Here is a 10139-nt window from a genome sequence, read left to right on the forward strand (position 1 = left end):
GCGGCCCTCACAGGGACACACAGCTGCCCGCTGCCCGTGTGTTCCCATGTGCTCTACGTGTCCTGCCGCGGGGGGTGAGCACTGCACATGGGCACTGCTCCCAGAGCCTTGCTGGAAGCCCTCCTAACCTCATGCTTTCCCAGTGCTGACACCCTTCTCCAGGGTGGGCTCCAAGTCTTTGTTTATGTGACAACTTGATGAACATTCGTATCTTGGTGCATGGGGCCTCCAGAAAGGCCAAGACTGACACTGTCCCACTGCATGCCATACCCCTGTGGGACAAACGTGCAGGCCCACACGCACAGACCCTCAGGCAATGGCGTTTGTAGCTCATCCCACTCCCATGCACAGCTGTGTCTTGCAAGACGCCTGAGGACATGGGTGAAGGCCTGTGGTGCTGGAGGCACATGATCCCAGCGTCCATGTGACATGTTCTCACGTGCACGGATACCTGGAGCTGTCCTCACCTTTGGGGATCTTACGACGAAAGTCCCGATTCCACCTTTGGGCTACAGGCTCTCCTCTGTGCCTCACTATGTACATACATAACCCCCCAGATGTCACAGCTGCTCAGACCTTGAGCGTGCACACACACACTCTCCTTGTTTGGCTCTGGTACACCCGAGCACACACCCCAGGCACGCAGGCCGGCATGTGATGTACACGACTGAGCACACGTGTGAGCTTCACCTTTCCAGCCTCTCAGATCCGTCCTGAACCCTCCCCGAGCAGGTGAGGAAAGGGGATACTACTGCGTGCTAAGGAGGCCACGGCAAGTATCACCCTGAGGCCCTGGCCTCCCGCCCACCCGCCTGCCCCAGTGCACCAGTGGCCACAAACCCTGAATAATTCAGCCACTCACGTATTCCAGGGTGAGGAGGGCCCAGGCATCCTTGCCCCTCACCCCAGGGCGCCCCGTGGCCCGCTCCCGCAACGCTGCGGCCCACACAGCCTGGGGCACCCGCCGCCGAGGCCAGGGGCCCCCCAACAGCCAGGCTGCCCCCGTCGCCATCGTGGGGCCAGCTGGCTGCCCGCTCCACGGGGCACCGGCACCGTCTGCATAAGGCTGAGAAACTCCTGCCGCCCCTGCATGCCCCGCCCACCCCAGGCGTCCCGGGGGAGGCTCCGGTGACCACCCCCCTTCCCTGACGGCCAGGCCACTCGGAGTCCGACTCGCATTCCACCACCCGCGTGGCAGCCAGGCACGGGCTTGGCACCCCTCAGGCAAGTTGCTTGCCCTGCATTCCACAGGTGGCCAGACTCCTGGCTCAGCTCTGATCTACTGTGTGACCTTCTGGGCTTCAGTTTCCCCACTGTTCAATGAAGAGGCTGAAAGTTTGGTTCCTGAAGCCCATCCCTCAGGTAGTTCAGAATCCTGCAGCCCAGGGAACTGCCCTTAAGCAGGAACCTCAGAGAGAGAGAAGGCTCCAACTGGGGGGGAGGGTCAGGAGGAGGCAAGAGAAACAGCATGGATATAAACGTGGGGGTGGGACAGGGTAGACAGGCAAGTACTGCAGTTCTGTACTCAGCCAGCATCTCTGAAGGGCGACAGGATGGACGTGCCGTCCAGACTGGACCAGGACAAAGCTGCTCAGAGCCCAGCTGGGACAAGATCCCTTTCCCAAAGTGACCTGAGAGGAGTTTCTGGTGCCTCTGTCCAGTGCCTGTCTGGGCGGGCCATCCCCTTGTTCCACCCTCCAGAGAGAGGCTTGGGGAGCCTGGGGCTGGTCTTCCCAAGTTACAGACGGGAAGACTGTGAGGCCCGAGCAGGCAGCAGTCCACCCGGCTCCTGAGGCTGTCTCCTGCCCTGTGTCCCAGGACAGAACCCCCAAGCCCTCCCTCTGAGCTGTGCCCCCATACCTTGTTCCACCAGCTCTTGGGGCCAACCTCTTCCCAGGGGCCCCCATGGGATAGACAGGCAGCTCCAGGGTCCAGGCGGCAGGATGGGGGGCGGTCCTGTGCTTGTGGCCAGGGTTGGTGGGTCTGCGCTGACAGCCAGAAGCAGGACCAGACCAGACTCCACGCTCTTGGTTTGGGACCCGGTTTTGGGTCCTGGGTCAGCTGGGTGGGGGGCTGCAGAGTGGCAGGACCAACTGTCTGGGAAGAGCTCAGCTTTTGCTGAGGCATGACCACCGCAAAACGCCCCGGACCTGCCTGGTGCTGCCCACCCACCTTGGATAGGGGCCCCAGCACCCCAGTGGGCGCCACGGGGGCTGGGACACTGGGCAGCGTCCCCCAGCGGCGCCATGGTGGCCACGTGGCCCTCATCTGGTCACGTGCAGACAGTGGGTGGGAGAAGCTTAGCTTTAGTGCCTTCCGCTCTGGGGGGGAGTCCTTGGGAGGCATTGAGGTGGGGGGTTCAGCCTCTGTTGGTGGCTGGGGATCCCCTGGGGGGGCCTCTTCGTCGGGTTTCTCAGGGCTGGGGCCAGCCGACTGGGCCAGCTGTCCAGGCCCCAGGTCATGGTGTCTACTCAGGAAGACACCGGTCAAGTCAGTCGCTGAGTCTTCGGGCTGGGAGTCAGGGGACGGCACAGGGCCCACATGCTGGAGGAAGGGGTTTTCAGGTATAGGGGGTGGCCTGGAAAAGCCCTTGCGGCTCCTAGCACCTCCTGACCAGGGTGAGGATGGGCGCTGGGTGGGAGGCATGTCCACGTCCCAGCTGGGGGCCAGTGGGGGCACAGTCCAGGGCATTCCCGAGTCCTCGGACTCGCGCTGGCTCTCCGAGAGCTCCGGGGTAGCCGCAGCCTCAGCCACTGCTGCCCGCCAAGACCCAGGACTCTTTGGCCGGTGGAAGGATTGGCGCACCCGGGGCTTCACGGCCCTGGTGGGCGGCGCGCTGAGGCGGCGCCACGTGTGTGGGAGGCGCGAGGGCAGGTTGAGCGAGTAGCGCCGCGGGCTAGGGCCCAGCAGAGGGGGCGGGGAGGGCTGCCGCCGCGAGCCCAGCGTGGGCGAGCGGGGTGGGCCCCGGCGCCCAGAGACTCGGTGGCGTGGGAACAAGGGCTCCCGCAACGAGTGGGGACGGCGGGGCGGCGGGGACAAGGGCGGCTGGAAGGGGCCGGCGCGGATGGAAGGCTGAGGGGACGCCGGCCCCACGGGCGAACGGTAGCCCAGGCCCGGCAGGCTCCTCAGCGAGGGCTGGGGCGAGGGCAGGGGCGGCCAGGCCTGCCTCTGCGAGGCCCGTGGGGACGGGCTGGGGAAGTCAAAGGCTGCCCCTCGCCGGCGGGAGCCACGGAAGGAAGGTCGGGGTACGGGAAAGGCCAGCAGGTCGGGGGGCACCTCGGGGCTCACGCTCGGGGGCTCCAGGAACGCCCACCAGTTGGCCTGCGGTGTGAGCGGCACATGGGCCGGGGCAGCCCAGGGCGGCGGGTGGCGGCGGAGCGAGCCATAGGGTGACACTGGCCGCGGCAGGCCCGAGAGGGCCGGGGAGAAGGGGGCGTCGGGCGGGGGCGCGGGGCTGGGGGGCCGCTGGGGCGCCGGCGGCGGGAGCAGCGCGCTCCAGTGGGCGGGCGGCGCGGGCGCGGGCACGTGGTGCGAGTTGTTGTTGTTGCGCGTGCGCGCCTCGGCCCTCCTCAGCATGATGGGCGTGTTGGGCCGGTCGGGGTCCATACCCGCCAGCTTGTAGCCGAAGCGCTTGTAGGCCGCCTCCCTGACTACCGGGCTTCCCAGCCGGGCCTTCTGGCTGCCCCTGAGCCGCTGGACCGGCTTCTTCTCCGACAGTGTCTTTTTGAGGAAGCGCGCCAGCGAAGTGGCCGAAGTGGTCGGGCGCGGTTGGGGGAGGCCGAACTGAGGGCCGAAGCCCAGGCCGTGGTGGATGCGGTGGGCGCCGAAGGCCGACAGAGCGCGCTGGAAGTTGCGCTGGCGCGGCGTGAGGAAGCCCCAGAAGGGGTGCGTGTAGGGCCGCGTGGGCATCGGAGGCACCTCTTCCTCGTCCTCATCCGCATCTCCCAAGGGCAGGGGGATGTCCAGGGAGGGGGGCAGGGGCACCTCCAGCTTCTCCTTCCCAAACAGCTTCACCTGGGGCCGCGGGAAGAGGCGGAACCTGCGGATAAGGGAGAGCTTGGACCTGGCGGGCTTGTCCATGCCCTGCTGCTCGAAGAAGGCTGAGCTGGGCAGGCGGAAAGAGGTGCCCTGCCGCTCCCGGGCCGCCTCCTCGGGTTCCTCCAGCTCCTCTAGCTCCGAAATGTCGTCCATGGGGTGGGCGTAAGGGTTGTGGACTGGTGACAGGAAGGGCGGCGGCACCCACGGGTATGCGAAGGCTGACTCCTCCGGGTAGAGGTAGGGCACATCGGGGGCGTAGATGGCCTGGTTCCCACCACCGTAGATGCCTTCGGTGTAGGGGACACCGTAGGGCGCAGCATAGGGCAGCGCGTAGGGATCAAAGGCAGGGACATCGTACGGGAGGTCGTACGGGAGGTCGTAGGGCGGGTATGGTGCCTGGTAAGGTGCGAAGGGGTCCAGGTAGTAGCCGTGTGGGTACAGCTCGCCCTCGTAGGCATCGTAGTAGCTGTAGGGAGACGCGTACCCTCCTGGGGGCGCGTAGGGGGGCTCGTAATCGTCGTAGCCATAGCCGTAGCCGTAGCCGGACGTGGGGTAGTAGGAGCCACCGTAATAGTCAGGGTGGTAGTAGTCGTAGGGGTCCTCGGGAGGGTACCCGTAGGGTTGGTCTCCGTAGGGTGGCCAGGCTGGGCCGTAGGCGCCATAGGCGGCCAGGTAGGGGTCTTGCTCCTCATACTGGTAGAACGACTGCTGGTCGTAATAGTCGTCGCCCTCGCGGTGGTAGTCGTAGTACTCGCCGAGGTCTTGGAAGCCTTCTAGCCCGTACAAGGACTTGCGGGAGCCCGAGTGCCGGAAGGGCGCCTCGTCCTCGAAGGGCAGGAAGCCCACCGGCTCGCCTGATGCGTAGATGCTGCGGCTACGGGGAAACCTCCGCAGGCGGCCTCCGGGCTGCAGGATCTCGGCGCCCGACGGAAAGGGCAGCTTGCGGGAGCCCACGTGGGAGCCGGAGCGATGGAGCCAGGCGTCCATTGTGGTGTGTTCGCTGCCGGACTCCTCGGCCTTCTTGATGAGGAACCTTTTGGTGAGCCAGTTGATGGCTGTGGACGCCTTGCTGATGGACTGGGCGCGCGGCCGGAGGCGGCCGTAACCACGCCGGCCGGGAAAGCGGATAACCATGAAGGACGGCTTCTTGCCCTTCATCGCGCGCTTCTTCTTACCCATGCGCATCTGTGTCATGAGCTTCGACGTCGACTGCAGCACGGTGCGCGCCTTCTTCTTGCGTTTGGTCTTCTGGGGGCCGGTGTGGAGGCCCCAGAAGAAGGCTGACGCACTCCGGAACTGACCCTTCTTGGAGATCTTGGGCGTGCGGTCTCGGAAGCCCATGAACAGCCGCGACGTCCCCTTCAGGCTCCGTTTGGGCTTCTCCGGCTCCTGCTTCTTCCCCTTCTTCTTCTTGGGTTTCTTCTCTTCCTCCGCCATGGTGGCTGTCTGCTCCCCACCGGGTTGGGGCCGGTGTCACGAGGTTAGGGACTTGGAGACAAGGGGACCTGCTGGGTCTCCTGCTTGTAGCTGCACAGGCGGCCTCTGGTTCTGAGTCGCCAGGACTGGCGTGGGTGGCCTGGGGAGGGACAGCTAAGCTGCTTCTGGCCAGGACCTGGATTCCGAGAGGGCGGATCCATAATTTATTTCCTCCAAACGCCGCCTTGGGTTTCACCTTCAAGCGGTGGTGGAAAGTGCGTGGGTGTTGTTTACCCCAGAGCAGGGGAAGCCTGGCTGAGAGGCCCGTGCTGGGGCCGACCATCTTGGCCTTCAGGACCACTGTACTGATGGGGTCAAGCCCTCCCAGTGCCTCAGCCCATTCAGCCCACCAAAGTGAGTGCTTGGGTCACTGCCACTTTTCGGAAGAAGACACAGCACCGAGAGGGGGAAGCCACCTGCCCTAAACTGCCCAGTACATGTGTGCTGGGCTGGAAGTGGAGCTGTGTCTCCTGAGCCAGGGTGGGATGTTCAAAACCCACCAAGGTGCCTTGGAGGGGAACCTTGGACCCTCCAGGTTCTGGGAAAAGGAGGAGGGAGTGGGCAGGGCAAGTGCCCAGGGCTGCGGTCAGTGTAATAGGAGCTGGCTGGCTCTTGGGAGTGTAAATAATGCATTGGGGAGAACTCGGCTGCCAGCTCAGAAGGCAGGGCAAAGCGAGACCATCTCAGTACAACTCCGGCAGAGCCTTGTGAGGCCACATGCCAGGGAGCTGGAGGAGCAGAACCTGGGGATGGGTCAAGCCTGGCCCTGATCCCCAGTTCTGCCACTGACTGGCTATGTGGTCTAAGGAAAGCCCTTTGCCCTCTCTGGGCCTCAGTTTCTTCATCTGTCGAATGGGAGTGATAAGTCATGCCCTGCCTTTTTCACGAGGAGGAAGCAAGACCTGCTGGAGCTGCTGGGTAGCATAAATGGCTGGGGATGCCACATGTGTCGTTCATATCTGAGGTCCCTGGTCTCTCAGTCACTGCCCTTGCTGAGAAGGCAGTGGCCATTTGACTCCTACCCTCTCTGGGTGCAGCTGATTGTTCCAGACTGGACACTTGACCCAAGGCCATATGCCCACTGTCTGGCTGGTGACCAGTCCACTTTTGAGAATCTGCACTATAAGAGGTAGGAGCTGTGGCTTGTTAGATGACGGGGGTGGGGAGGAGAACTTGGGTGGCAACTCTGGGACCCGAGGCTTCGTTCCTCCCCACTCCCCTTCTTCCTCTCTTTTCCCAAGGATCAAGGATCAGGACATACAGGGCACAGCGTGTCTGAAGACAGACCACCAGCTAATATCAGGCTCCCTACTCACTGAACTTCTGTTTAGTCCCAAAGCAAATTGGTCCTTTAAGGTTTTGTGTAGGAGACCCCAGAGCAGAGAGGTTCTGGCCCTGGTTCTGTCACTTGCTGACTCCATGCCTTCAGGTGGCTTCGGAGCCTCAGCTTGCTCAGCTATAAAATGGGGACAGTGAGAAGCCCTTCTCAGACAAGGGGGGAGGAACTGAGAGGTGAATCTGCAAGCGAGCAAGGTCTCTTTCTCCCCATCTCCTCACTTCCTCTGCCTTTTCACTTTTCTCCTCTTATCTCTGTTGTTTCTCCCCCAAGATTCACTGAGAGATAGTCAGGTGCCCAGCAATTCAGGAGGGGGTCGTGCCAGGTGCTGGTGGTGCCTGCTACAGGCAACCCCCAGGTAGCAGAAAGGGAACTTGAAGGAAACGCGAGCAATTAGGCAGCTTCCGGGGTGCGGGTGGGGCTCATGTAAGAACTGGGCCTCCTGCATTGTGGGATTTTGAGGGGGCATCCACTCTTCCCATCACCTCCTATGCTGCCTATTCTGCCTCTTGGGCTGTGGCTGCTGCCCACTTGAGGAAAAATTGGGGGATGGGGGAATCGTTCTATCTGAGCCAAGATGCTAACATCTTGTCCCTCCTGGAACGAGTTTCCAAATTGAGGCCCCAGTCACTATTATCTTATGAGATTCTCACAGGCACCTGGGATGAGAACTATCATCTCTATTCTCCAGATAAGAAAACTGTCTCAGAGAGAGAAAGTGACTTGTTCAAGGTCACCGCGCTTGGGAGGGTAGACCCGGGCTCGGACCTAGGACCGGGTGGGTACTTGGGCCATCATGTGGAATGGGAGCTGGACTCCCCAGTCAGCCTAGACCCTGACCCTCAGGGTCCTGTAGCCAGCACACATTTGCTTGGTTGTTCATTTGTTCATTCAGAAGTATCTGTTGAAAGCCTGCTATGCACCAGGCTCTGTATAAGCGCTGGGGATACAGCTGAGAACAAAACAGATAAAAACCCTACCCTCGTGGAATTAACATATAGGGAGTTATCAACAAACAAGGAACCATAAGCAAAAGATGTGATTGGTCAGGTGGTTAATAAATGCTGGAATTGAAATGTGCTAAGCAGGGAAGGGGCATGCAGAAGTGTGTGTGTGTGCAACATTGTCTGGGGGTGGGGGATGGCCCGTCTGGGAAGTGACACGGGCCAAGAGCTACAGGAGGAGAGGGAAGGGGCTCTGGGGGATGCACAATGCTCCTGATGTGATGGAGGAACAGCGAGGTCAGGGTGACAGCAGTGCAGTCAGGCACAGATGGGAGATGAGGCCAGAGGCTGGGGCTAGGTGTGCAGGGCCCTGCAGGCCACAGGAAGGACTTGGCAGAGAAGGCATGGAATTGGGCCTCGGTCTTCACAGGATTCCCCTGGCTGCTGCAGGGGGACTGGAACAGTCTGCGGGCGGTGGGGGTGGAGAGAAGTGGTGGGATGCTGGTGTATCTTGCAAAGAGAGCCAACAGGATTTACAGGGGAGTCACAGTACCTGCCGAGACTTCCTTACTCAACAAAGGGAGGATGGAGAGGCCACAGCTGGAGGAGGAAGGCTATAGGCAGAGCAGGTAGAGGAGGAAAGACCGGACGTCAGCTTTGGACCTGTTGGTTTCAGATGTCTGCTGGGCACTGCCAAGGAGGTGGGGGGCATCACAGAGCTCAGGGCTGATAACATCACTTAGGGAGTCACTGGCACCTAGTGGTGTCGAAGCCACAGCTCTGGAGGATGACAGTAGGGCATGAGTGCGGGTGGAGTAGAGGCCCAAGGAACGAGTCCTGGAGCTGCACTGTTTGGGGCCAAAGAAGTGGTGAGTGGCTGAAACGGAGGGCAGGGCAGCTGCTGTGGCAAATGGGCACATGGGTCAGGTTAGTTGAGGACAGAGAGCCAACCACTGGAAGCAGCTATACAGAGTGACAAGGGTGGTCCCAGTGGAATGGTGGGGGCAAGGGGTTTACAGTCTGACGACAAAAGGTTCAAGGAAGAAAGGCCTGTGGTGGTCGCAGGGTGTGTCCCTGTGAACACACCAAAACCCACGCCATCGTACACGCTTTAGTGCGTGAATTGTGTGGTGTGTGGATTACATCTCAAAAAAAAAAGGAGGGAAGGAGGGAGGAAGAGGCCATTGCTGGGTATGCGTCCTACAGAGGCTCCTGCGCACGGAATAGCCTGCGTACCGAACTACTCTTTTCTACAATACGCCGTGTACATCCCACAGGGATGACTGCACAGCTGTAATAAAAATGCAGACGATTTTGTGTGCGAAGGGACATCTCCAGATCTGCTGATGAGTGGAGCATGGTGCGGAAACAGTGTGTTGTCTGTAATATATAGCGAGGGCTGTCTTTTTGTAAGAAGTGTGTAAGAATATGATTTCCCATTTGCTTTTATTTACATGTAGAAATATTGGAAAAGATACACAAGAAATTGATGACAGTGGTTATCTCACTGTAATCATTTTTGTGGTTTGAGTTTCAAAACGTGGATACATTTCTAATTCAAACGAACAAACAAATAACATTTAAAAAGAGAAAAACTGAAAATGGGGAAAAAAGGAGTTGGACACGGAGTAGAAACAGCCCTTCAGAGGAGCTCCCAGAAGAACGTCAGGGCTACAGTGTCCAACGCCACCCCTCGGTTCCATGTGACATTTGAGGAAACAGGAGGGGAGAGGGGCAGGGCTATTTGGGCTCCAGGACACCTCCCACAGCCACGCCCTCTGCGCCCCCACTCGGGGCTCCTTGGCCTCCTGGAGTTTGCCCAGGAGAACTGAGAGGCCAGCAGGCTTGACCAGGGCCTACAGCAAACTTCAAGCAGGTCCCTGGGTCCCGAAGCACCACTGTACAGATGAAGAGACTGAAGCTCAGAGAGGCGAGCCCAGCTGTGGGAGTGGAGCCCAGGGGATGTGGGGCCGGGTGTCTCAGAGCTCTGGGTCAGGTCCAGTTCCTGTCCTGGATCTGACCGCAGCAAGTCATACAGCCTCTACACTTGGTTGTCATCTGTACGTGTGAGTGCTAATAGAGCCTCCTACTCCTGGGGCTGACGGAAGCATTCAGAGAGAAGTAGGGAGCCAGGCACAAAGTGCTGTCCTTATTGCTGATCGCAGTACTGCCGGCCGTTGCTGCCCTCTGCTCTGGGAAGGTGATCTGGGTGGCTGCGGGCAGCAGGGCCTGCCCACAGGACCCTTTCTGGTGAGGGATGGAACAGGGTGGCTGCCTAGCGCAGGGCCCGACCCTTGCAGTTGATGCTGGTGGGACGGGGAACACTTGGGAGGTGTCAGGAGAGG

At 60.7% G+C, this 10139-nt stretch overlaps 1 protein-coding gene across 1 annotated transcript in view; it reads right to left on the reverse strand.

Moving 5' to 3' along the window:
• MYO15A (myosin XVA) overlaps positions 1-5475 on the reverse strand; it is a 51501-nt gene extending 46026 nt beyond the window's left edge. Inside the window, exon 1 of the mRNA XM_033089247.1 lies at positions 1861-5475. Within this exon, the coding sequence (XP_032945138.1) occupies positions 1861-5475 (3615 nt within the window). The remainder of the gene's footprint in view (positions 1-1860) is intronic.
• Positions 5476-10139: the final 4664 nt, after the last annotated feature.

The sequence above is a fragment of the Rhinolophus ferrumequinum genome, chromosome 21 (assembly GCF_004115265.2).
Source record: "Rhinolophus ferrumequinum isolate MPI-CBG mRhiFer1 chromosome 21, mRhiFer1_v1.p, whole genome shotgun sequence".
NCBI lineage: Eukaryota > Metazoa > Chordata > Mammalia > Chiroptera > Rhinolophidae > Rhinolophus > Rhinolophus ferrumequinum.